General features: G+C 45.6%; 1 protein-coding gene across 1 annotated transcript in view; it reads left to right on the top strand.

Annotated features, from left to right (window-relative positions):
• Positions 1 to 27,937, top strand: part of LOC144818443 (glycine N-phenylacetyltransferase-like) — a 224,123-nt gene that overhangs the window by 139,150 nt on the left and 57,036 nt on the right. The window contains exon 5 of the mRNA XM_078675864.1: positions 20,189 to 20,372. Coding sequence (XP_078531990.1) covers positions 20,189 to 20,372 — 184 coding nt within the window. The remainder of the gene's footprint in view (positions 1 to 20,188; positions 20,373 to 27,937) is intronic.

Below are 27,937 nucleotides of genomic sequence, written 5' to 3'. Positions count from 1 at the left end.
AAAACGGAGCAGGAGAAAGAAGAAAGGTGGGAGGAGGGTAAGATAATAAGATATGGAGTAAGAGGTAGAATGATAGTGAGGAAAGATAGGTAGGGAGGGAGAAAAAGGGAGACAAATAAGGGGAGGGGTTGCGAAGCTAGAGAGAGACAAGATAATGAGAGAAAGAGCTTTCACTCTGTAAACAATTAACACATCTCGGGCAACATAAATCATGCTTTTTATTTACCTCTTGGAAAGGGTACAACGGAGCAGAGCATCGGGGAAACAAGTATGCGAGTGGTGCGTGCGTGCGCGAAAACAAGCCCGGGAGTTGCGTGCGTGCGCTAAAATAAAAATTTTGAAAAAGGACGCGAGTGGTGCGCGCGCGCGATGGCAAAAGTAAAAGCAGGCTGGTGAGTGGTGTGCGATGTGCGCACACCATGACGAGAGAGGAAATCCAGATGGCGCCTCTGCTCGTCATTGTGTGCGTAACCGCACGCTCTATGTCACCCCAAAATCTGTGGTCGGACTTTTAAAAGCCCACTCACTAAATGTCTTGCCAGAGCAGTGCATGTGCTGGCTCAGGCGAGACCTAAAAAGACCTGATGTCCTCCTCTCTGCCAGTTTATGACAATGCTAAGTAGAGGACATTAGGGAAACCAATGGCCATGGGTTAAACCAACGGCTCTGTTTTTTACTAGAGGCAGATTAGCTACTGTTTGAAGAAGAGGCTGCTTGACCCCCCCAAATTCTTGTCCCAAGGGCTCCCCTAAGGGGCACCTGTGACTTTGTGCTACCTTTATATGGCACAGAGTCAGCGCGTCTCCCAATATATTTTGTTTGCCTCTGTGCCAGTCTCTAATATGTTATAAAGGCAAACTGTTCCTTCATATACATGGAACCAAGCCCCCATGTAAAAGAGACACCCTCTTGTGATTGTGCTGGCAAAAGATTTGTGGTGGTGAAATCTATATTGCAGAAGAGGCCACACAGAAACATCTGCTGCCCTTTGTATAATCCCAAGTGCTGGCGGTGGGGGGGGGGCAAGAAAAGGGTGCAAATGCCCAGTATAGCCTCCTTGTGCACTTTCTGGAGTACAGCCCCTTCAGCCTGCTGTGCTTTCTGCTCCCCCAAGGTAAGATTAGGGGTAAATAAGTGGGGACTGTTGAGGCTTTAGGGTTGGACGGTTCAGCACGATGTCTGAATGGGCCACTACCAGATCTCCCCATTCTCCCTTTTTGTTTAAAAAAAGATATCCTGCTTGTGGAACTTTTGCTCCTGGGGTACGTTGGGGTATTTCCCCAGACTTCTAGGGGAGACAGACTGTTGGGGCTTTAGCAGTGTGAGGTTCCGTGACAATTGTAAGTGATGTTTTCGACTCGCACGAATATGGTCGAGTCTGGTATCTAAGAACCGCAAATGACGAGTTTAGTAAGTATGCGCAGTTTCGCTGTGCTAACTTAAACCGTTCGTTTAATATGTAGGTTTTTCATCTGTACCCACGGGTTCCATCTTAGATACGGCATCCATTTTGTCTCTTGCCCTCAAGTAGCCAGCGAACGGACACTGTCCGCTTCGTTACCCTGGGACTCTCAAGATATTTGTGGAAGACACATGTTCTTTGTAAATATCTTTTACGATGAGGGGGATGATACTGTAAGGCAGATGGCCCCGCTTGAGGCGCTTCTGCCGTGCCGGTTTATTGTCTCAGCCGTGCATCTCATTAGGCACGTCCCTTTGATGCCTGTATCTCGTGTTTCCCGATACCTCCCCTTTTTCACCCTTTTCAATCTCCCACTGTCTCCATCTTCCTCTGCACCTGTCTTTGTCCCTATTTCGATCTGTTTTACTGCCGATTGGAATTCACTAATGTTGGGAAGATGGGTTTTTACAGTTGGGAACCGCCAAATGTTTCCGCACTTATGTTCCGGACCTTATGTGTACCAAAGTGACCAAAGCGACCCCTCTGGGGGATAATTATGGGAACCAGGTCGTAAACTTTTGTGTACCATGTTGTCCTATGAGTAAATTCTGTATAAAAGGAGCGCTCCACAGAACCAATTTGAAGCAGTCTCCCCAAGTTGCACGTGTTGTACTTGTTGTGACTTCTGTGTTCCCTGCAGTAAATAAACCTTGAATCTTTGACGCCGAAGGAAGTGTCCCGTGTCTCTGTAGTTTGTGCGCCGAAACAGGTATCCCATGAAGGTTATAGGTGTTGTTCCCTGGCACCGCTGGTACTGTTAAAAAGTCCAGTCCTTCAGTTGGCGCCCACGTGGGGCGACTTCAGCGGTACCGGTCCAAAGCCTGATGATCGTGAGGAACTTCGTGTGAAATCTCCGAGGGAAGGTGCACCCCGCTTCATCGATCCTGTTGTCGAAATAAGTGGCCCGAAGTTTTTCCCTGCGAAGATTCCCGCCTCCTGACGGCTGCGACGGACCGATGCCCTGACTGTCGACCTGTCTTCGACGCCCGGCGTAGACCTTATGTACAAGCGAGACGATAGACGGGCCTTCCTGGAGACGCCATTGAAGTTCTGAGTTAAGTATTTGTGGGTCGCTCCCAGTCCTTAGTGGTTGTTCTAGCTTTTGAAAGCTTTGTGGTTAGCCTTTAAGGCTTTGTGGTAATAGCTCTCTGAGCTTTGTAATAGCCTTAAGGCTTTGTTGTATTGCATGGTTCCATTGCATTTGTGGTTCTTAGTATTGGTCCTTAGTATTATTTGACAGTTGCAATTGCCAAAAACCGAGGGTTTTGACTTACACGAGGTTTTATTGCTTCGGTAATCCTTGAAGTTTGATACTAGGTTAGTGTGCATGATGCCTAGCCATAGTGGTTTGTTTCGTATTTTCAAATGTTGCGCAATGGATTCCCGGTTGGAGGACTCGTGTCCGATACCTCCAGTTGGAACTCCGATACATGATCTTTATAGTCGACATGGGGTGGGTCCTATAATATATAATGATTACTGGGTCCGCTATACAAAGAAAGACGGTGATCTTAGATGGCCACCACATGGAACTTTTGAACTTTCGATTTTAGATAATCTTGAGGCTAAACTATTTTTAAAGAAAGCTAGGCCAGCTATGTTTGATTCCTTTCGGATATGGCGTAAAGAGGCCAAGCAGAAAGAAATCAAACAACTTAAAAAGAATCAAAAACAAGAGTTCGTTCCTGTAATGCAAGCTATAAAAGAATGTAGACAAGACAAAGAAGAAAAAGACATGGAAATCGCTACTAGATTGCATCACATGAAAATAGATAAATGTTACCCAGTTTTACCGAATAATCTAGAAAAGAAAGAAGAAAATTTGAAGGAGGATTGCTTGCTGTCATATTTGATGAAATCACCACCTCCTTATGTACAGGGTGCTACTGCTCCTGTAGTTGCTCCTGTAGTACCTCCTGTTGTACCTCTTGTTGCTCCAGCGGCTGCGGGTCAGCCCGCTGTTAACCCTACGTTTGTTTCACCACCTGTTCTCGTTCCTACTGCTCCTGTACCTGTACCTTCGCAGACTGTTGTTTCTGCTACTCCAACTACCTTGTCTGTTCCTACTATGCCTTCCTTCACCTCCAGTGTTGTTGCCCCTGTTTTTCTTTCTCCTTCTGTTCGTAAGCGTGTTCCTAACTCTGTTGCTACCCTTTATTCACCTCTTTTTGGTCCGTTATTTCTGTCTGATTCATCTGAAACTCCTCAGAGACGGAGTCAGATCCCTAGTGGTAGGTGAGAAAGAGACGTTAGTTACAATGGCACATAGGTGGATTAGACATCCTGCTAATTACACTCCACGTGTAGTCTTTGATACGTTTTCTCAGTTTAATGAGCCTACGCAGAGATTCGTATTTGAGGAGATGTGTAACTTTTTGAAAGAAGAATGGTGCAATGATGAAATAGATAATGTACCGTCCGACATAATTGAACTTCAGAGTCACTTTTCGAACGGTATGATTATAGGAGACGATGTACGACGTGCCGTGGAACGCTTATTAGCATTCAGACCCACAGCACATTCTCGGGTGTCATTGGATGATACCACTGAGAACTGGAAAGCGGTTCCTGGTCAGTATCCCATGAGAGAGGTTCCGCCACTGTGGGTGCCTGGTGATCCTAATGCAAACCCTGTGGTGCTACCGCATTTTCGAAGGGTGTGGATACATCTTCCATGGAAACGATCAGAAGTTTTGCAAGTGAAGCAATCCTTACCCGATCCGCGTAAAAATCCGGCTGGTTATTATAAGGAGTTATCACAACTGGTGGAAGCTACTATTATGAATATTGCCGACATCGACATGTTGTTTGGCAATGTGGTACCGCAACCAGTTTGGGCTAAAATTCGTCAAGCCAATCACGCAGTTGAATTAGGGGGTGATTGGGCTGCACTGCTAGCAGCTGATGCATTACAAGTCGGTGGGGCCAAGCCTGAACAGCTGATTTTGGATTTGCCTCAGAAAATCATTACGCTCATGAAAACTCTCATGCCAGCGATGAAGGTGAACTGGGATAAGTTATCAGCTTGTAAGCAAAAGAAAGATGAGAGTGTCTCAGATTTCTTTACAAGGTTTGAGGAAGCGTTTGTCGACCACAGCGGCCAGGACATGGGCGCTGAGGGAGGCCAGCGGTTATTCGTAGACAAATTCGTGTCAAATTTGCTGCCTGAACTAAGCAACAAATTAAAGAATTCAGAAAGTGCGTGGGCAGTTTCAACCCCTGCGCAAATACTAGCAACGGCTCAGTATTATGAGAATAGGGAAAAGGAAGAAAGTGATCGTGTAGAAAAGAAAACGAAAGAACTCAAAACGAAGGTTTTGTTGCAGCAAGCATACCCTCCACGATCAAACCAAAATGATTCGCAACAGCAGTATCGACCACGAGCACAGTTCGATAGGACACAGCCGCGCTCTGACAACTTTGATTCCAGATCTTCACTTGGGTATAATCAGTGCGCATATTGTAGGAAAGAGGGACACCTAAAATATGATTGTCTAGCCTTACGAGACCGTCTGAATGGTGTGTCAGCACGAGGAAATCGTGGTGGTGGTCCTCAACAGGCACCACGTGGTAGAGGTCGTGGTTCATTCCACAATCAGATTGATCGTCATCAAAATCAATCGGATGCAAATAATTATTTTGACCAGCGAAATGCGGGGTCAGTCCGATCTGCACAGTATAATGTGGATGATTATTACATAGAGCATGAAACTGTTGTAAATGACCATTACTAGGACAGCCAACGACAAAGAGAGGGAGTAGTGTCAGTTCCGGTCGATCAGAGTGGGCCTTACGTTGCAGTGGCTACATCAGGTGTAGTTGAGCCTTTTCTGTTAGACACTGGTGCGACGAAAAGTTCCATCATGCATCATGGCGCACCTTTGTCTGGCTTAACGAATGTTTCCGTTGGATTCTCTGGCGCCCCTGTTAGTAACCCAGTCTCTAACCCTTTGCCTCTTATGATTGGACCTCGTGAGCTAACGGCTCCACTGATTCTATCTACAGGTTGTGGTGAAAATCTTTTGGGCCTGGATTTGTTGAAACGATTATATGCAACATTGTATTGTTCCCCCGAAGGAGTGGAACTTACATTAGGACGGAGAGTGATCTCTCCCATGTATTTATCGGTTGATACATTCCCACCGGAATTGAGTTCCCTCCCTGCGTCCTTATGGGCCACAGGTCCCAATGACGTGGGCCTGTTAGACATTCCACCCTATGTGATTCAATTGAAACAAAATGCGCGATTACCGCGTTTACCTCAATATCGTATTTCTCTTGAGGGCGAACGAGCGCTGTTAGCAATTGTTTATGATCTCATTGGAAAGGGTGTTGTTGAAGAAACTCGTGGAAATGTATGTAATAGCCCTGTATTGCCAATTCTGAAACGAACTGACCCAACCAAACCTCCTGTATATCGTTTCGTTATAGATTTGAGAGAGGTAAATAAAATAGTGGTTCCACAATTTCCCGTGGTCCCTGACATTACGGCTTTATTAACAATGATTCCGGCATCTGCTTCCTGGTTCACAGTGATCGATCTAAAGAATGCTTTCTTTAGCATCCCGATTGCAGAGGAAAGCAGAGACCTATTCGGATTTTCATTGGGAGGTCGCAGTTTTAGGCTAAAACGCGCTCCACAGGGCTACTGTGAGAGTCCGTCAATCTACAGCCAAGCACTTAAGGGTCAGCTTGATGCCTTTGTATTACCTAAAGGTGCAGCTTTGATTCAATACGTTGACGATCTTTTAGTGGCAGCTGATACGGAGGCCATTTGCAAAACGGCTACAGTATCATTATTGCATTATCTACATGACTTACACCACAAGGTATCGCCTTCAAAACTACAGTATTGTTGTCAAGAAGTTACCTATCTAGGTCACTTATTGTCAAAAGAAGGGAGAAGGTTGACCCCAGAGAGAATTGCAGCGATTTCCCGAATGACTGTGCCAAAAACCCAAAGAGATGTTCGCGCCTTTTTAGGTATTACGTCCTACTGCAGACAATGGATTCCAAATTTTTCATTGTTGGCGAAACCATTGATAGCCCTTACATGCAAAGACGTTTCATCCCCAGTACCTTGGTCTGAAGAATGTCAGAAAAGTTTTTCTGAATTGCGTAATGCGTTGTGTTCGGCTCCTGTGTTGGGTACCCCTGACTACAGTAAGCCGTTTACACTATACGTTCACGAGAGGGATGGTTGCGCGTTGAGTGTTCTGACACAACCTTTTGGTGGTAAGCAACGCCCATGTGCCTACTTTTCTTCGACTTTAGACCCAGTAGCAAGAGCCTTGCCAAGTTGCTTAAGGGCAACAGCGGCAGCTGCGGCGTCCATTCGACAGTCCGCAGGTCTAGTCATGGATAATATGCTCACGGTAATGGTTCCGCATGCAGTCGACACTCTATTGAATCGAACGAAAACTCAACATCTAACGAGTGCAAGATTGTCTGGTTATGAATTGACGTTGCTGGCCAGTCATATACGGATAAAACGATGTAATGTGTTGAATCCAGCAACATTGCTGCCGATCGACACAGAATCAAGTGGTGAAGCAGTACATGACTGCTATCTCAAAACTGAAGAGGAAACCAAGGGTCGCATTGACCTAAGAGATACTCCATTGACAGATCCCGATGGTACTCTATATGGGGATGGTTCCTGTTTCAAGTTGCCGAACGGTGATGTGACAACTGCGTATGCTGTAGTTACATTGAGAACGATTGTGGAAAATGCAAGGTTAAGTCAGAATTCGGCTCAGGCTGCTGAGTTAATTGCTTTGACGAGAGCGTGTGTGTTGTCTAAAGATAAACGGGTGAATGTGTTTACAGATAGCCAGTATGCGTTTGGTGTGGCACATAGTTTTGGACGACTGTGGAGAGAGAGAGGATTCCTTACGTCACATGGTACGAAGATTCAACATGGCCAGCTTGTAAATGATCTTTTGGATGCACTTACGTTGCCTAAGCAAGTGGCGATTGTTAAATGTAGTGCGCATCGTAAGGTGACGGATGATGTTGGTCGTGGTAATGCGTTTGCGGATGAGACTGCTAAGGAGACTGCCTGGAACCTTAGCACTCGAATGTATGTGACGAGTTCGGTTAGGTGGCCTGCAGAATCAAGTATGTGTGAAAACACTATCGAGAGTGTGAAAGCAATTCAGAATGAGGCCACAGAGACTGAAAAGACGAAGTGGAAAGAAAGTGCGGGAAAGTTGGATGCGAATGGTTGTTGGATTGACTTATCGGAACAGAAAAGATGGATGTTGCCTGATGCGTATGTGCTGGCTGTTGTGACTATGGCACATGGGTTAGCACATATTAGCGCGAAAGGTATCTGTAAATTGCTGTTTCCTGTGTGGAAGAATGATGGTATTACGAAATGTGCTGAACGTTTGGTTAAGAATTGTATGGTGTGTATGTTGTACAATCCTGGTAAGGGAACCCCAACTCCTCCTGGTAGTTTTGCTCCCCCTTCATGTCCCTTTGAGGTGATCCAATTGGACTTCATCCATATGGAGCGATGCAATAACTTGAAATACGTTTTAGTTGTTGTTTGCGCATTCTCCCGATGGATTGAGGCCTATCCTCTCAAAGACAATACTGCTTTATCCACTGCGAAAATCCTACTGAAGGAATACTTTCCTCGGTATGGAATGCCTAGAATTGTGTGGTCAGACAACGGAAGTGAGTTTGTGGGGAGTGTGATGAAGAGTGTGTGCAAGGGCCTTGGAATTAATCAGAAACTCCATAGTGCCAATCATCCTCAGTCAGCTGGTTTGGTTGAAGGGTACAATGGCACCCTTAAACTAAAACTAGCAAAGATTCAGGCTACGACAGGTCTTTCATGGCCTGACGCTTTACCCTTAGCATTGCTGTCAACAAGGGCAACTGTACACTCCCGAGTAGGGCTCAGTCCCTATGAAATAGTGTTCGGTCGTCCTGCCAATGTTTGGGGGGTCCCTAGACCGGGTGCCTTTTGTGATCTTGAGTATCCAATGTTGATCGATTATCTTCATGACTTGACTGCTAAACTGAGGTTAATTCACCAACAGGTTCACGAAGCATTGCCGACGCAGACGGAGGGTCCAGGTCACCAGCTCCAGCCCGGAGATTGGGTGGTAACGCGAAACTTTTCGCGCAAGAACAATTTGGATCCCAGGTTCACTGGACCCTATCAGGTCCTCCTTGCCACGAGAACTGCAGTTCGTCTCGAGGGGCGGAAAAATTGGGTGCATGCCACCCATACCAAGAAAGTCCCCATCCCGTTGCCAGCAGACTCGTGGGTGAGGAAAGGCATTGCATCAACTGAAACCGAAGGATTGCCGACGTTTGTACCTTTCAGCGACGCACAACCTGTCGGAGAATCCTCAGTGCAGCAAAAAGGCATTGTTAAACACTTGTCATCAGAAGACTCAAGACCAGAACATTCAGCTGATCAACAGGGCGTTGTCTCTTCGACGAATCTTTTGTTTAACGAACAGACACGTCCTGGGAAAACCCGATATTTTTTGCGATCCAGCACTAAAGACTAATAAAAAAACCCCGTTCTGTCCCTTGACAAGTGCATTATCCCGTTTTCCATGATCAGTTTGAACACTCATACTATTGTAATTATTTTGTACATATTCATTGAGCTTCGTTCCTTACACTTTTTGTTTCCACAGCTGAGAGACATTGTTTTCACATATATATATATATTTGTGAAATGAAGGCCGTAGGGCCGCGCGCGTACTTCCTCCTGGTTAGTAGGTCTTGACGCTAGGTTAAAGACCGTCAGTTCCTGGGAACTCCTAGGAATTGACTATTGCTACACAGAACGAAGTGCGTCAAGAAACGTTGCGGACGGTCATAGGGAATGGCATTTTCGAAGCTGATGGACTTGAAAAGAGCTCAAGCACAAAGATTCAAGCTGCAGCAACTCAGTCGTACCAAATGTTTTGTGTTCCAAATATTCGTACTGTTTGTGACTGTTTCTGCGTTTTTGGCGGGTGGAATATATTACACGATGTCTTACTTCTTGCCTTCTACCATACCTACTCCTACCCCTGACCTTAAACTCACCTCCACTGTTTCTCCTCATTCTTTTCACATTTTACCTGAACACGAGCAGGCTAGACGTGCAGAATTCCGCAACAATTCCTTTATTCAGCTCCTTCATCAGCATCAGTTAGTGGTTAACACTACTAATTGTTGGGTATGTGGGTTGATGCCGCATACTACGGATAAGGGAATTCCATATCTGGTGTTACCGTATAGCTCCCAAGGGTCTGCTCGAGCATTCCAAACAATGTTTCGAAGCGCACTGGGTTTCCACCCCATTCGAGAACCACGTTCCCCCTACTCTGGTCCTACCTCGTACCAAAAATCTTTGTCTATAGCAATAGAGGATTTAGATAGCGATATCTATGATCCCTCGCTTATCCCTGAAGAAGAGGTACAAGCCTATAGGGTCCTAAGTAGAGGCGAATATAGTGTGTTCACTGGTGAAAAACAGCTTAAAAGCTCGCCTCCGATATGGGTCGTACCCCACATTGGCAATTTTTGTTTAATAGGTCGCGGCCGTAGATCGAAAGCCCGACTTGGAGAGAGTGCTTGCACTGAAAATTATATTTTGCCAATGGTCTCGTCCCCTGTGTTTTTGGCTGCCAAGGGTACATACTTTATTTGTCATGATCGTGCGTATGCATGGTTGCCCTCTGACTTCATGGGCTCATGTTTTATCGCAAACTTGTTGCCTCCGACGTTTACTGTAGATGCAGATTATCACAAAACTAGAGTTGTGAGAGGCGTAATTAGCGAAGAGGATACTGCCGGTCAAGAGGCAGGAGACTTTTTCAAGGGTTTCCTCCCATTTTGGGGACCTATGGTTAATAGTAGGAACCTGAGACAGTTGACTCGAGTGGTAGAATCGACAGCTAATATTACTGCCAGTGCCCTTGGTAATATCACCACAGAACTTCAGGCGGATAGACTTATGACGTTACAAAACCGTATGGTTTTAGACGTGATCTTAGCAGATCGAGGTGGGGTATGTAAGGTGATCCATTCGAGCTGCTGTATTTTCATTCCTGATAACGCTCCGACTGTCTATCAAGCCATCTCGAAGTTGCATAAAATCTCCGAATCCATACACGTGGATGTAGGGGATTGGACGCTACTTGGATGGTTTTGGGGCCTGATGTCGACTTGGGGTTGGAAGATTCTGATGATCATTGGAGTCGTTGTAGCGTTCCTGTTCACGTGTTGCCTTTGCGTACAGTGCGGTCCTGCCTTATGTGGCCTCTGTGCTACAACGTGTATGAGACAGCCACCTGTTACCAAAGGGTCTCGGTTGGACAGAGCTATGCTACGGCAACATCTCGAGGATCTGATGAATATCGAATATGATTCCGACTAGTGCTTGCCTACATGAGGGCAAAAGGAGCGTCTGAGGTTCCGTGACAATTGTAAGTGATGTTTTCGACTCGCACGAATATGGTCGAGTCTGGTATCTAAGAACGCAAATGACGAGTTTAGTAAGTATGCGCAGTTTCGCTGTGCTAACTTAAACCGTTCGTTTAATATGTAGGTTTTTCATCTGTACCCACGGGTTCCATCTTAGATACGGCATCCATTTTGTCTCTTGCCCTCAAGTAGCCAGCGAACGGACACTGTCCGCTTCGTTACCCTGGGACTCTCAAGATATTTGTGGAAGACACATGTTCTTTGTAAATATCTTTTACGATGAGGGGGATGATACTGTAAGGCAGATGGCCCCGCTTGAGGCGCTTCTGCCGTGCCGGTTTATTGTCTCAGCCGTGCATCTCATTAGGCACGTCCCTTTGATGCCTGTATCTCGTGTTTCCCGATACCTCCCCTTTTTCACCCTTTTCAATCTCCCACTGTCTCCATCTTCCTCTGCACCTGTCTTTGTCCCTATTTCGATCTGTTTTACTGCCGATTGGAATTCACTAATGTTGGGAAGATGGGTTTTTACAGTTGGGAACCGCCAAATGTTTCCGCACTTATGTTCCGGACCTTATGTGTACCAAAGTGACCAAAGCGACCCCTCTGGGGGATAATTATGGGAACCAGGTCGTAAACTTTTGTGTACCATGTTGTCCTATGAGTAAATTCTGTATAAAAGGAGCGCTCCACAGAACCAATTTGAAGCAGTCTCCCCAAGTTGCACGTGTTGTACTTGTTGTGACTTCTGTGTTCCCTGCAGTAAATAAACCTTGAATCTTTGACGCCGAAGGAAGTGTCCCGTGTCTCTGTAGTTTGTGCGCCGAAACAGGTATCCCATGAAGGTTATAGGTGTTGTTCCCTGGCACCGCTGGTACTGTTAAAAAGTCCAGTCCTTCAAGTGCTGGGGGCTGGGTGTTGGAGGCCAGTGCCAGGACAGCTCTTTCCCCACCCAATTATAAAAAAAAAAAATCTGCCATCTTCTGGTGTCCGTTCCCCCCCCCCCCCCTTACAATTCTCTGGCAAGGGTAGGATGGATGTAAATACCAGAATATACACCCAAGATGCAGAAAGACTGCTGAGGCTTTTAGGGTGGAGAGTGTACTCCATAGCCAGGATGTGCTTACCCCTCCAATTCTTTCATTAAAACATGTAGATTGATTGTTATTCATCAAAAAAAGCCTCAGGCTGCTATGGAAGGTCTTACTCCGCATCCTGAGTTGAGGATATAAAAAGGGAATCCCTCTAGTCCAAGCACCAGAGGAATTCTCTCCATTTAGTGGAAGGACATGACGTTCAAGTCCTTCCTGCTGGGAAGGTAGGGTGGTGGACATGAACATCTTGTACCCCATACAAATGGAGTTGGAGAAAAGAAATGTTTGAAATTCTGTTCTAAAGGTAGTTGGTCCTTGATGGTCAGCTTGGGGAGAGGAAATGGTCTGATGTAATGAATGCTAAGGCAGGTCATACCACCTAAAGGGTTCCCCTAATTGGTGGCATACCTAATCTTAGAAGGGTACATTAGGCTCTTCTCACTTAGAAGTCAGGTAACATTATAGGAGAAACAAGCTTATAATAAAGTTCCTTAGACCAAATGTTAAATGACTGGCCTTTATTTTCTATACTGCCGTGTTGGCATCTGTGGCTTCCAGCTTCTTCCACTCAGACCCTGAGCAAAATGTCAGTTCTTTACTGATAATTCCAAAATTGAGGCCACGCTTCCTTGTTCCAGGAGTTGATCACTTATGAGGCGTGTCTGCCTCCCCAATAGTCACTTTACCCTGTCTCTCTCTTTCTAAAAACATAACCATCCCAATCCATCCACAGATAAATACATTTCAGAATGCATTAACCTAAATTCCAGATCCAACAGAAGAACTGTTCTGTACTTCTCCATATCACGGCCAACCATACACAATAGGAATATGATGGTTAGCGGTGTGCTGGGGAAGAAAGGGATAGGAGCAAAAACAGACACTGGATATCACCACTCTGACCTGACTTGCCACTGCTGGCTGCTGAGTCTTCCTTGGGTCATAAAGGATTATCTATAGATAAGATTGATATCCTGTCTTTGTATACATTCATTGTACACCTGCTAAACCACGTTATCCCTCCAAAGGCTCCGGTTCACTGGAATATAGATGGAAGGAACACTGTCTATACTGGAAGCGAAGAATTAGCAGTATCAATGTGGTTGGTATAACCTAGGATTTTCATAAATCTCCCTCTGTCTTCTATAGTACAGATAAGTAGCTAATGTTTAATGAGTAAAAATTCTCTAGTCCTATTCTACATTCAGGTGTTTTATTAAACTGAAAGATAAGCATTCATCAGATCAAATATTTTGCACTTGTATCAATGCATTGCTTTCCTAAACACATATCCTTACCTTCAGTACACACGTGCATCATGAAATATTAATAGTCTTAAAAGGCACTGAAAATTAGTTCTCTCTCTCGCGTAGCTTAGAATCCAAAGAAGCGACAGAAATATGAAGTTTATACTACTTCAAGGTTAACTCTGAAATAGTACCTTAAGCTACTCAAGTTCCTTTCTCAAATATAACTAGCTTTCTTGGAGTTCTTCTCCTTATGTATCTTTGACTTACAATCACCCTTTCAAAGGGAAAGAACACTATACAGGGTTTTTACAAAATCTGGTAAGAAGGTCCCGGCTGCAGCAACAGACTTCTCGATCGCCTCGCAAGGATGCTCTGATCACGCTGAAATATATTCATATTATCTTGAAATTTCCACTGATCTTGTCAAACTTGACGAGTTCTGTGCCCTCCTGGGAAATGGAGTTTCTTCGTTTTTTGGTTCATATACATAGAATGTCCCCCAGAGTCACAAATCCTTATGCCAAGAGGCACCAGCCATTCCTTCCCATGAAGGACCACAGCACTTGTCAGTTGAGAGTATTGTATTATGCTTGGTGGTGAAGTGAGCATGGGAAGGAGTATCTTTGGCACATATAATAAGCTCACAAAACAATTGCCTATCTCTGCAAATCTGTAATGACTCGGCGAAAGGTAAAGAAAGTGTCTCCTGATGCATCTTAAATGAGTTACTAAAATACGAAACAAAAGACCGAGACATGGTACCTGGATGTTGTGGTGGACCAGACAGTGGGTGTAAGGGGAGGGCTTTCCAGGTTAGGCAAAAGTATGGACGAATAAGGATCATGGGAAAAGTGGTTCTGGGACAATTTAGGAAACAGAGGCAGAGGAAACAGGTTGCCTCACAATTGCTTTTTGGCCAGATCACACTGAAAAGTAAGCAGTGAACTCTGGATAGTTCCCAAATTTAGAGCAGCTCCTTTATATGGAGCACCCTACAACACCACGAACACTCTGAATCGGCTTACCTCAGATGTCTATTTTTCTGGCACAGTTTTTAAGCATAGGATTAGTGCAGTGTTGTCCTTGTCAAGCTAGAAAGCCAAAGCATTTTAGTACTTTTACAGCAAAGTCTTTAAGTATAGGATTAGCTAGGGCCATCCATGCTGAGTTGAAAAATGACAAAAGCATTTTACCACTTCAGGCACAGTAGTACAGCTTTCGGTTGGTAAAATACCATCGAAACCAACCTGGAATGAATGAAAATCGACCTAATCAGAGAGATATAGCTTTGTCCAGACACAAGGGAGAACCCAGTAAGTCAAGACAATACCCTTTCAGGCTTCGAGTGCTGCATACATTATGCAAAAAAGGATGTAGGGAACTCTGGCGAGCTTCTCGGGTTAAGGTGGAGAGCTGTCCCTTTTTATGGAGCAACCTATAACACCATCAAAACTCCGAACCTTCTCACCTCATATGTCTGTGTTTCTAGTAGAGGATTAGCTAGTGCCATCCACGCTGAGAAAGCGGTCTATCCAGCTATCTATCCATCCATATACCAACAGCTCGATGAACCACCAGGGCCCGTGAGGGGTGAAGCTTTGCGGCGGACAAGCTCACCGGCAATTTATGAAACAGCAAAAAATACAACACTGAGAAGGAAAACGCTCACTCAGACTCTTGTAGATGCATAAAGTTGACTTCCAAACATGACGCGTTGACATGTAAATGAGCGACAAAAACAGTGCTTAAGTCCAAGGTGAGAAAAATACTTAGAAAACAGACTTACAGTGAAAATACAATTGATATTTGCTCCTTGCATTGGCCTGATGTTGTGAGTAACAAAGAAATATGAAGAAATGTACAAGATACATAAAAATGTGCAAATGGGTAATAAGCAACGCTACACCAAATATCTGTTGTGTGGCAAATCTATGTTATTCATTTCCCTGAGATACGGTATAAAGTGGTTGGTGGTCTAGTGCTACAGTAAATCGTTCCAGATATACTGCTTGCAGAAACGTAAAAGAATAGAGATCAAACAGTGTGTAATTGGCCTAATCCTAGGTCACATAGATACATATGCAAGCAAAAAAAAAAGAGAATACTAGTATGCCGACATCAGTGTATCGGCTGGCCGCCTGTAGCACCAAAAGCCCAAATGTTGCATGCTGGATAACGTGGTTTACCAAGCATTTCTCATGCGAGAAGGTGTCAGGTTGTTTCTAAAATCAAAACTGCGGAATAACTCTACAATGCCTATGTATACGCTTTGATATTTTTGCACTGTACATCATAATTCGATTTGAATCCACAAAATTAATGCGTACTGTAGATCAAAGGTCAAACACACAGGAACTACAAACAACACCGTCACAAAACACATCCCAAGAAAAATTCCCAAGAAAAAAATCCATGAAAATGTGAAGACACTGGCACCTATGGAATACATATAGAGAGGTGGTGGAATAAAAATGTGTGTATAATGCTAGGCATAGGCCAAATAAAATTAATAAATTGCCCCAGAATACAATAAAACGGCAGTAATGCCAGAAACTGTAGAAGATTCAGTAAAAATAGCTGACACTGGTCGAGGAACCCACCCACCTGTTTAGCATCCACCCTGTTTCTTACCACAAGGTATCCTCATTCGGCAGGGCCAGTGAAAAAGATGGAAAGCAAAATACAAATGATGAAACCAAAGTCCATAATACTAAAAAAATCCAAATTGTGTTTGACATATTCAACTGCACCGTGCAGATGATTTGAAGAAAAGGGTAGGAGGTCTCGTGCACAAAGATAAGGTAAAGATAAAGATGCTGTATCGTAGAGTACCCCTTCCTTTCCTTCTGTATAAACACACATAAGGTCAGATATTAGTACAGAAATGCTTTCAACCCTCTGGCATGTTGGAGCTTGGTAGGTTAACGTTCCCTGCTGGACAGATTTGTGTATACATTTCAGATCACGAGTTTGAATCCCAGTATCAAGGATCCCAGGCAATCTCCTTCATAAACATAAAGCCAAGCCATGTCTAGCATAAAGTGGTTCTGCCACAAGGTTGTGTGGACCTGGTTAGTGGCAAAGGTTTTAGGGATCAAGGACCTAGAAGCACCTGACCATGGGTGAATCAGATGTAAGTGTCCTGAGCTGCAGAGTCCAGATTAAGTAGTGACTTGCTTTCATGGTATGAAATGGTAGACCATCAAATTAGGGAGTGTAGTCCATAAGCAGGGAAGAAGCTCATTTATAAAACAATGATAAAGAATACATTCATGTCAAAACACAATAGAGTGGGTACTGGTTAAGGAGAGACCCTTCAGTTGTGTTGAGGTTTTTTCCTCGCGAGAAGAAAGCACATATTGGGTCACATGGTACTGAATGCTTCTTGCATCCTTATGACGGAGGAGGGGCTTTATTTCTTTATTATTTCTTTATTTATTAAGGGTATTGGAGCGCTTTACAGCAATTAAAATGAAGGAATCCCAACATAAGAAATAAGGACTCGGCCATTATCAACCTGGCCCTCCCCCCAGGCTATGCTATCTACACCTTGAATCGTAAGGGGAGAGGTGGAGGTATCGCCATGGCTTTTAAAACCTGTTTCACCTGTACTTGGAAGCCTGTGGACCTGGTGGGCGCTGAATGTGCTCAATTTTCCATCAGCACTAGCCCGAACCAAACCTTTTCAGGTCTGATAATATACCGCCCTCCTGGGAGTGATTGTGCTTTTAGGAAAGCTCTTCCTGAGCTGGTAAGCTCTCTCTCTCTGCTCACCTCCAATCTCACCATTATCGGCGATCTTAACATCCATTTCGACGCCTTGGAAGTACCAGCGGTTAGTGGTCTACTAGACGATCTTGAAGCTGTACAGTTGACCCAATTGGTCCGTCATCCGACTCACGAGGGTGGTCATATCTTAGATCCGGTCTTCACAAACCTTCAATTGACTGAGGTCACCCCCCCTAAACCCATGGGATGGAGTGATCATCACCTCATTGAGCTTTTTATTACTACGGCAGCTCGCCCTACCGGGAAGCCTGATAAAACAACTTTCAGGCGCCCCTGGAAAAAGCTCAAATTGGAGGATTTCCATCGTGCTCTGACCATCACACCCTTGGTTTATTCGGATGACGTTGAAACTGGGTATCACACCTTTTGCGCCTGGATTGTTCGAGTGCTTGACCTACTGATACCAGCTACCTGGAGTAGGAACCGTTCCTCCCAGTCTAACCCTTGGTACTCGGAGGACCTCAGGAGATTAAAAGCTACCTGTCGCCAAGCCGAAAGAGCTTGGAGGAAGAGATATGAGAAAGACCTAAAAATTCTCTACCTGGCGAAGGTTAAGGTTTACCATAGAGCTGTCTGCCGGGCCCGAGCTGACTATTATGCTCGGGAATTTCTGGCAAGCTCTAACCCTTCCAAGCTGGTTTTTAAAGTCCTGAAGGAGTTCACAGTGAACAGACTCCCCAATAACGAGATCTGCTCCCTTGCTCACTGTGAGGGTCTGGCCAGTTTCTTTGTGGAAAAGGTTAGTGCTATCTATCGCTCTTTTTTCCAAAGCTGACCTGGATAGTACAATCATAACATCTCGTACTCTTCTAGGCTTGGCCACTCTTCCCATACCATCAGAATTAGAGTTTAACCTCTTGGTGGCCAAGGTCAAATCTGGCTCACCAGATGACCCTTTAAGACCAGCCCAGTTTGTGGACTCAGCGCCCCTCTGCCTTCCTCCCATTCGTCATCTTGTGGAGCAATCCCTAACTATCGGTTTAGTTCCGCCTGCCTGGAAAGCCGCCTGTGTTATGCCTATTATAAAAAAAACAGGACTAGATCCATTGAAGCCGGAGAGCTATCGACCAATCTCTCTCCTTCCATGGGTGGCAAAGATCACGGAGGCCCATGTGAATAATCTTTTAACGAAACATCTGACCTCAGCTCAATTATTGGATCCCACACAGAATGGCTTTAGACCTGGACACAGTACAGAGACGGCACTGCTATATATGGTTGAACACCTCCGCTCTGTACTAGATGCCGGTCAAACGGCGGCACTGGTCCTTTTGGACCTCAGTGCCGCCTTTGACACTGTATCCCATCCAATTCTTGTCCAGAGGCTTAGGGAGGCTGGTATTTCAGGTAGTGCGTTAGACTGGTTTCAGTCGTTCCTATCGGAACGCTCCTTTCAGGTGGTTGTACCACCTTTTAGATCTAAATCCCGTGCCATCACCCAAGGAGTCCCGCAGGGGTCGGCGTTGAGCCCCACTCTCTTCAACCTTTACGTCCAACCATTAGCGGAGGTTGCGAAGAGATGGGGTCTCACAATGGTATCCTACGCCGATGATACCCAGTTGGCGGTGGCCCTCAACGGAGATTCCGACCAACTGGCATCCAACTTTGCGGATGGTTTGAGGGCAGTTGCCAGCTGGCTAACGGCCAACTGCTTACAGCTCAACGCCCTCAAAACCGAGGTGATGGTACTGGGTAAACAGCCAGATCTGTGGGGTGCAAACTGGTGGCCCAAGGAGTTAGGACCCCCCCCAAAACCAGTGTCGGAACTAAAGAACCTTGGCGTTTGGTTGGACTCCAAACTTACCTTCTCGTGTCACACTAAGAAGGTGGCATCTATGTGCTTCGGCATCTTACGTGGTTTGAGGCCTATCCTCAAATTCTTCGATGCCCCCACTCGCCAGATGGTGGTTCAAGCGAGTGTACTATCTAGACTCGACTATGCCAGCGCACTGCTTCTGGGCGCTAACCAGGCGGAAGTCCTGCGATTTCAACGGGTCCAGAATGCGGCAGCTAGGGCCCTGGTAGGCCTCCCACGTGTCTGCTCAGTCCGCAGCACAATTGCTAAACTACATTGGTTGCCAGTCATCAGACGCATCGAATTTAAAGCATTATGTTTTGCTTTTAAAATTCTGAAATCTGATACTCCCGCCATCCTTCAGCATCTCCTGACTCCTTACACTCCTTCGCGTAGTCTGCGTTCTGCTGGCCAAAGTCTGGTTTGTGTTCCCCGATTTCGCAAATGCAGATTAGGCGGTCGATCGTTTATGGTGTTGGCCGCCAAACTGTGGAATGCACTTCCTGTTCATATTCGCTCTCTAGAAAACCTTTTTGCTTTTAGGAAAGCTATGAAAACTTATCTTTTCCCACTGCCCTATTAGCTTCCTACTCTGCTTGTTTGTTATGTTCTTTTTCAGATATAGCGCCAGGACGCCCCTTTGCTGGGGCAGCTGTGCGCTCAAAAATACATTTAACATAACATAACATAACCTGATGGTTCGGAGGACCCAGTGTGGAAGCACCATAGAGGGATGAGAGCCAGGAGAGGCCTCGCAATGATTACAGAGTCTGGTTCAGAACCATTCTCAGGGAGGGGCGGGAGATTGCTAGGAGGAGGTAGTGTTTGAGATAAAGTGTCATGGACCTGCAGGAGCAGGAATGAGCGTTTCATCGATAGTTAACTGTTCGGGAATGCGCATTTAAGGAAGAGGTCTTTTAGGAGTCTTTTGAATTTTACGAAGGACGGGATAGTCCTAATGTCTGCTGGGATTCCAGAAGTTTGGTGCATTTCCAGCGAAGGAACGAGCAACGGTATTTTGTTTCAGTGTTTTTATGGGGATGAGCAGTAGGGAATTGGAGCTCCTGAGGTTCCTTGTTTGGCCTGCTTTTTTGAGTTTGGATTCTAATGCTGAGGTCCATTAGACAGCAGAGGAGAAACCTATGGAAGAATAAATTATTCTGGGCTACAATTTCAAAGTATCACCTTCAATATATTGAATATAAATTTGTTGATTCAAATTAATGAAAAATGTCATGATTTGAAAAGTGGCAAAAACATAGGAAAATAGGCACATTTAAACGAACTACAAAATGCTTTGTTTGTGCTACCTAAAGTCCTTGATGTGAGGTAATGTTTTTGTTTTCTCTGCCAGGGTTGCAGCTCAGTTTGGATGAGGTGATCAGAAGTATTGCCGCCATTAAAAAGCTGAGGGTAGACACTGCTATACGACGGCTGTATGTGAAAGAAGAATCGTTACAACGTTGTCACTCTAGTGGATATCATGCTGCCTCTGAGAAAAAGGCTTCATCGCCAATTGTGCTCCAGAGTGGGAAAAGGTTAGTTCTTATCATTAAATGTCTTTTGGTATAGCGCAGAATAAATCTCTTCTAGGCATTTGTGCAGTTTTTGATTGAAAATTTAGTGCTATGGAAAGTGTTGCAAAGGTAACCCTTTTTTTGGCTAGTCAGTTCTTCTATTTTTTTGGGACCCACCTGCTGGTAGTTCTGGAAACACCGCTATCCAGCTCCCAGTGTATGTGCTCCGATCCCTAAAAAAAAGTCGAAATTGGCTTAAAAACCTATTTTACAAATGTAAGTTTACTATAAGGCATGTAAAATGAAATGTCCCATATGGACTGAAGCACTATAACATGCCGTCCACTTTGTGACTCTGAAAACATGACACAGTTCATCACTGTGGCCTGGTACCTTGCAATCTGCAAGCTCTCATCGTTGCTAATAGTCCTGTACGTGTAAACTCTTTTACAACCCACTTCTAAGCGCTAAATAAGGTAGGGTGCGTAGTACCGAAAAGTGGTATGGGCCTAAATTAATATAAGATTGTGCCGTTAGTGAGTAAGTCGCCAAAAGCTGTACTGGGTTTAACTGTTTATATAGGACATCATAGTAAAGTAGATTAAGTCACTATTTCTGCATTATCCAGTAGGAAACAGCTACAGTAAAAGTAAAGAACTTGCCCTAATCGTTTTCAACAATCCAATATATTGGTAAAGTCTAATTTTTTTTGCCAGGGACTGTTGTGAGAAGAATAGTATTTGCGGCCGAGGAAGTGGTGTGAGACGCGGGAACTGCAGTTATCTAGCAAGAGAGTGGCAGTGCTGATGATAGCTCGCTCCCAGTCGCCCAGCGGCGCCCCACCGGCGAGCTAATCCTCTGTAAAGCTATACAGAAGTTAAATCACATCAGGGTGATTTACAACATTTTTTGTTATACAAACTATATGGAATTATGCTATTACGCCACAAGTGTCACTACGCCGCCGTTCATTGCAAAATTATAGCGTGGCAACAACGTGCACAACCAGAACGCGAATGGTTGTTCACAGCAATTGTGTTTTACATTCTCATGAGGCTGCATTTTGGAGTTGCACTCACCGTCGCTGTAACTGCCTTCCAACTCACTGCGAGCACGCCCACCCTCACTGGAACTGCATATTCCCTCACTTGACACCATCAGCCTCACTGCAGCCACATTCATCCTTCAGCACAACTGTATACATACTGCACTGAAAGACTGAACCCCCTTTCAATCTTAGTACAACTACTCACCTTCACAACAGGCCCACACACTGTCACTGCAAGCCATCCATCCTCACTGCGACTGCCATTCCATCTCGCTGCAGCACTCTCACTGCAAACACAAACCGCCACTAAAACGCATCACCCCCACTAAAATACAGCCTTTCATTGTGGTGAAGTGGGCCCTTGATATCTCTGCACCCCACTTGCACCGCACCTGCTGCAATATTAACAGGTACACCCCCTTACTTTACCCTCACTGGACTGGAGACATGCACATTGCAACCATTTTGCCCTCACTTCACCTGCATTCACACTCACTGCCACCAAAGTCACTGTACCCATACTTCCTTCACTATGCCTGCATGCAGACTGAGGCACAAAATATCTCCCTGCAACCACATTCAATTTTAGGGCAGTGGCACTGTGCGATCCCTCACTGGAACCACACGTATCCGCACTGCAACCGCAATCACCCTCACTCAGGGCACAAGTCCAAAAAAAAGAAGTGGGGGGACACTGTCTCCGGAAGTGACGTCACAACAGGAATCTCATGGGTATTCATATGCCTTTAGATGAAAGGTGGTCTGCACCCTGCCTCGCGGGGGCTGCCGGTGCCTGTGTTTAATCTCCCCACAGTGAGTACAGGTAGACAGACGCTCTGAATGAGCTCCGATCTCGATCCAGAGAGGCAAAGAGTTAAGTCTAGCTTTTGGGCAGGGGGGACGGCGTCCACCCGGTAAAAACCTGGTAAAATAAGTGGGGGGACGCTGTCCACACCACACACGCACTATCATTGTAACCACATAACCCTTCTTGCAAACATGTACCTCCTCACTAGACCCGTGTTCACTCTCAGTAGAGCCACATTCATACCAGATGGGCCAATATTCCCATTCACACTCCCCGCAAGCCACACCCACCCACGCTGCAGCAAAGACCACCTTCATTGTAACCACACTCACTGCAACCAAGTTCCCCTTCACTGGAGCTTTGTGTGAATGGAAGTACATTCCCTCGCAGTGCAACTGTGCTTCGTCTCTCTGTCTCCCAGCGCAACCCTCCCTCCCTCGCTGCAACCATATTCACCCTCACTGCAAACAATTTCCACTACACTGCAACTACAATAACATTAATGGAGAATAGTCACCCTCACTGCAAACACCCGAACCTCACTGTAACCAAACTCACCATCACTGCGCCAACATTCACTTTCAGTGCAACCACATTCTGCCTCACTGGAACAACATTCACTCTCTCCGCAGCCACTCTCACCTTCACTGGAATAATACATGTTGTCTATTGAGTTTAATAAAAAAAAAACAGTCAGGACCCACAACAGTGGGCAAGCCACTACCCCTCCCTCGAGTAGGACTGCCCACCCACCCGCTCCCAACCAGGCACTTCTGCTTTCATCAGAACCACTGGAATTGTGCAATTCTGCGGTTTTGCCGTTTCCCACATAATTATGGATGTGCCTCATTTGCACCAAAATCCATCATCTACAGCATAATCAGCAGATTTTAATCGAAAAATAGTTTTTAGCGCAAGTGGATACAAAGTTGCTAAAAACGCAGTGACCAGTTTTGCGCAGCGGAAGGCTGTTCGCAAAGGCTGACCCCCAGCATTCTATTGCTTAGTGCAGTATTTGGGTGCCATACTGACAATAATGAGGTGAAACATCATGTGTATAAATGACAAACCAATGAAGTGATACCATCGCCCAAAAACTGCCACATTAAGCAGCATACTTTGCCTTCTGTTGCAGGATGATTACTCAACCGTGCAGCTTAATTCGGACCTCCCCTGCCGCATAATTCCAGTGGCCCTAACAACATTGGGCATGGGAGAGAAAGAAGAGCTGTGGAGGGTACAACAGGGAGAGCAGGAAGAGTTGTGAAGAAAGGCAGGAGAAAGGAGGAAGCAGGGCGTTTAGAGTACAGACTGAGTCCGTAGAAAAGCAAAGAAGTAAAATAATTTGTGGTTTGGTGAAGAAACTGTTGGGTTCTGAGAAGACCTTATTCTCTCCCCTTTTCAGCTGGAGTCTGTTTCCATGGAAACCTCCACTGGTCCCTGAATGTGCACAGACACCGCGTGCAGTGGTTGTGGTGGCAGCGAGGAGGAAGGGGGCACCTGGGATGACAGTCTCCCAGAGGTGCCAGCACCTCTTTGACTCAACGAGGGCTGGATGCTGGGGGAGTACTGATAGGTGCTCTGCGTGGGCGGAGCATGCTAGAGTTTTACTGTGCCTCACTGCCTTTGTTTATCAACACTGCGAGAGCTGGGAAATGGTTATACGTCACCATTAAGAGCTATTTTTAAGTTAAAAGCCCAATTATATTTAGTGTGAAAGGAGCAAAGTATTGCACTTTTCAAGTTTATACACTTTCAAGTCTATTTGCAAAGTTCCTGTTTAAACGTTTTTATTTACAGCGCAGTGAAATAAGAAGACCGCGATAGTCAGCACTAGAATACATAAATGATGTAATCACTGCTCCTGTCCGTATCCGGGCTGAGGTTTTCTTGTCGCCATGCGGAAGAGACGCCGTGCGTGAGCAAAAGAGACGCCGTGCGCGAGCAAAGTCTCCAGTCCGGGTGGGAGAGCCGAAAAGGAGACAGGGAGGGAACAAACAAGCCTCACTTGCAATGAAATGCGAGAGTTTATCATAAATTGTGACACGTGCCAATCAAAATTATGGGTGGAGCTTCCACCCCACTCCCGAAAGCAAACCGACAACAATAGATCTTGCAGAGCAAGCAGCACATGCGCTGCGACGTTAGGTGAGACCTAAAACGGTCGGGCATTTGCAAAAAAATACATTTTAAGAGCTAAACCTGCATTAACAAAATTTGGATTTGGAATCAACCAGTAGCCTCTGTCCGAAAGAGTGTGGGGGTCGATGTAGAGTGCAGAATAATCTAGGAAAGAATTCTCCTTCAAAAGTAATTATTCAGAAACCGCACTCCCCATTTAGTATAGTTACTAGTCATTTCCATTAAATTGTGCGGAGAACTTGTTTTCAGAGGTACACACTAGTCTTATGTAGAAATGAAAATGAAAATGAAAATTTCAGGTCCCACTCATTCCCCAGCTTTCTTCAAAAAGTGCGGGTGTGGGGAACACTTGGATTCTCCCATCTCATTCCACTCTCGGTTTGGCAGATGCCCCATCAGGTCTTAATCAAGTTTCAGAAAGTCCGTAACTTATTAACAACATCTCTTACCTTTTCCGTTGTGAGCCTCTACTGAGATCTGTAAACAGTAGCTTGTTTTTTTGCCTTGTAAAATTGCAGTGTCTTGCTCAATGCAACACTGAGAACTCTTGGCCAGATGTACAAAACTATTGGTTGTAAATAATGTTGGCAATTTTTGATGCAACTTTTTTTTTTGCAATATCTCGTTTTTTTGAAGCAGCCCTTGTACTGATAGGTTGGTTTGCAAAATACCGAATCAGCGATGGTCGTAGATCGACATGCCCAATTGATATACATTTAGCATGATGCTAATTGTGACTCCCTCTGATTGGCTACATTTGCAGAGATGGTGCCCTGCAAGGGCCAGCAGACGACCATCCTAGTGAATGTTTTTCAGTATGGAAAGTTGTTTCTTTTTTTTTTCTTCAAGCAGCCCATTTTGCTTAAAGGAAACCGGGCTACTATACAAAAAGAAGTTTTTCCATTTGAAAAACTTCAATGAGAGTTGGCAGTGAACTACTACCTGTTGCCCCTGAAGCCGGTACCTTGATTCCTAAACAGAAAGGTGTCTAAATGGAACGCAAGGAATATTTTGGGGGATGGGGTGGCAAAAACCCACCTTTTTATATTATGATTTAGACTTGACATCTTTATTTAGAGGTCAGGAAGCATCCTGCTCAGGTAAGTAGAGAAGACTCATCTACAAGGTTGTGCTAGATCCTTGCCTCTGACTAGGCTGTGGCACTACTGATGTATCTCATGCCTTCTCTCCTCTTGTAGGTTGAAGGTAAAAGTTGAATGCCAACTCAGACATAGAAAGCATGGACACTCAACTCTCGCTTGAAGCATCTAGAATTAGTGGGTAACATCATAATTATCCTGGTTGTTTGGGAGCTGTTCTAAGCACTCAACAGAAATTCAGGCCTTTAGGCCTTTTGACCATCCCTCCGTGTTAGTTGAGGAGGAGGATCTCTTCCACATGCAAAATATTGGCATGTCTCAGTCCCAGAATCCTGGATACCTGTTCTGAACGGATAAGAAATAGATCCTGCACTGGAGCCCTGAGATCAAATTACAGACCCAGAACTCTGCTAGCTTCACGCCATCACACTTTTTTTGTCTAAATCTCCATTTAGCTAAAAAATCTCACTTGATATTTGTAAGTTGCTGGTCTCCTCTTTGGATGCGCATGAAGCTGTCTCTGTAATGTTACTGGAATGGTCTGCGTCTTTTGGCACAGTTCACAGTTGCATTTGCCATTACAGTTAGCAGCGTCATGCGAGGTCTAACACTGCACATTCCCCTTTGCAGAATAGACTACGATATTTACGTTGCATGCAGCTGAACATTTCTTTGGCGTTTCTCAAGGGTCTGGCCTTGGCACCCAGCCATTTAACTGGGACATGTACGTCCTAGCCAAGATAGTTTATTTATTATCCCTAAGTTAACAGTAAATGCCATTTACAATGTGTTTCTATGAGGCGGGTTAATTTGTCCTTCTAAATTTTGATTACGTCAATCAATTTTCTTCCTTTTTATGATATTTGTGTTAGCAATAAGTGTTCTAGCCAACTTTGTTTGAATCTTATTGTTAGACCTGTCAGCATCTGGGTGGTCTCCCCCTATTTTTTTTCTCTCTTTCTGCCTCACATTTTTTTCCACCAATTCTTTTTCGTGTGGCCTTAGGTCTCCGGGCGCCTCACCACTGCCAATCAATGCTTAGGCGCAGGTGCACCTTCCTAAAATGTTGGGATGGGAGAGCTTCTGAAAATGGGCGCCTGCCAGAAATTACCTCAGAGCTCTGGCCCATAGGATAGCATTAGGGGGTTCCAGAACCTTCCGGTCCACTCTAGTGACCTGGGCCTAGGCTATATAAGGGAGGACACTGGGCGACCATTTTGTCACTACTGGGCTGGCTGCAGTGCAGACTACAGCGTCAGGGGGATTGTGTCTCAGGCTAATTTGACTGCTCCTAGGGGCTGCGAGTTGGTCTGAGGGTGCTGCCCTCCTTCCTGTTGATCTGGCCCTGTCTGAGAGAAGATCTGAGAGCACAACGCCCCAGTGTGTCCATACATTAAGAAGATTAATTCATTTGGACAGTTGATGAGAGTGACCTTGCCCAGCCCCGGGATCCTTGGAGGGTGGGCGCTGTATGCTAAAAGGGCAACGCTGAGCATGGGACCTTTACTACGACTCCTGAAGTGAGGCTGGGTCTTACCCTTTGCCCTTGCCTCCTGTTTGGCCCTTGTTAGAAGCGTGCTGACCTTGCCTGCGAGTCTGCCGCCTAATTCTACCAGCGCTGCATCATTCAGAGCCCCCCCCTTTGCCCTCTCCGAAGAGCTGTGGTGCAGAGGTTGCCAAAAGTTTCACCGCCGCTGGCCTGGGTGCTGGGATAGGCCGAGCGTGAGGAAAAGGGGAGCGACGCGAGGCTCTGAGAGAGACGCTGGGTGGGGTCGCTTAGCAACCGGACTCCCGCCTAGTGCATCTCCTCTCGGCCCGAGCCGGAGCTCCTCTGAGGAGTGGAAGCTGCCGCGGCCCTTCGGAAGGCCGAATCAACCGTCAGCTTGACTCTCCAGAGAGACAGGAGAGAACGTGCGAGGAGGCCCACACGCTTTGGGGCCTATGAGGTGTCCGCGTCGCAGCTCGGTTGCGGTCCCTGCCCCGCCTCAGGCGAAGTGCCATAAGACCTGAGTGGGAGGTCAGGAGACGATCGGCCTGCAGACTCGTTCCGGGGAAAGTGTGACAGAGGCGCCGGACGGGCGCAGAGGTATCGGTGGACAACTCAATAGAGGGTGGTGCTGAAGGAAAGAAGCCATTCAGGGAGGGGGGACTGTAATGACCGGGGGTGCCTAGAACTAAGCCCCTACGTTGATCCTCTCTCTGGTAACAACGTGACTGCTTTATATTAAGAGAGTGGGTTCCAGACCTCTCTTCCCCTTCTGAAGTAAAGCCTCCATAAGTACTTTCTTGCGCAGGAGCTAGGAAGAAACAGCGCACTCTGGATATGAAACCACTGTTGTTCTAATCTCAATGTAGTTACCAGCTTGATTCAAATTGATGCAAAAACCTGCTAAATCAAAACTTAATGTATTTATATTCTTGCTCTAAATGGAAACATATATCTACCAAATCAGTATTTAATGTACATACCTGACTGGTTTAAAATGCG

This window comes from Lissotriton helveticus, chromosome 2_1 (assembly GCF_964261635.1).
Source record: "Lissotriton helveticus chromosome 2_1, aLisHel1.1, whole genome shotgun sequence".
NCBI lineage: Eukaryota > Metazoa > Chordata > Amphibia > Caudata > Salamandridae > Lissotriton > Lissotriton helveticus.
This window is presented reverse-complemented; position numbering and strand designations above follow the sequence as displayed.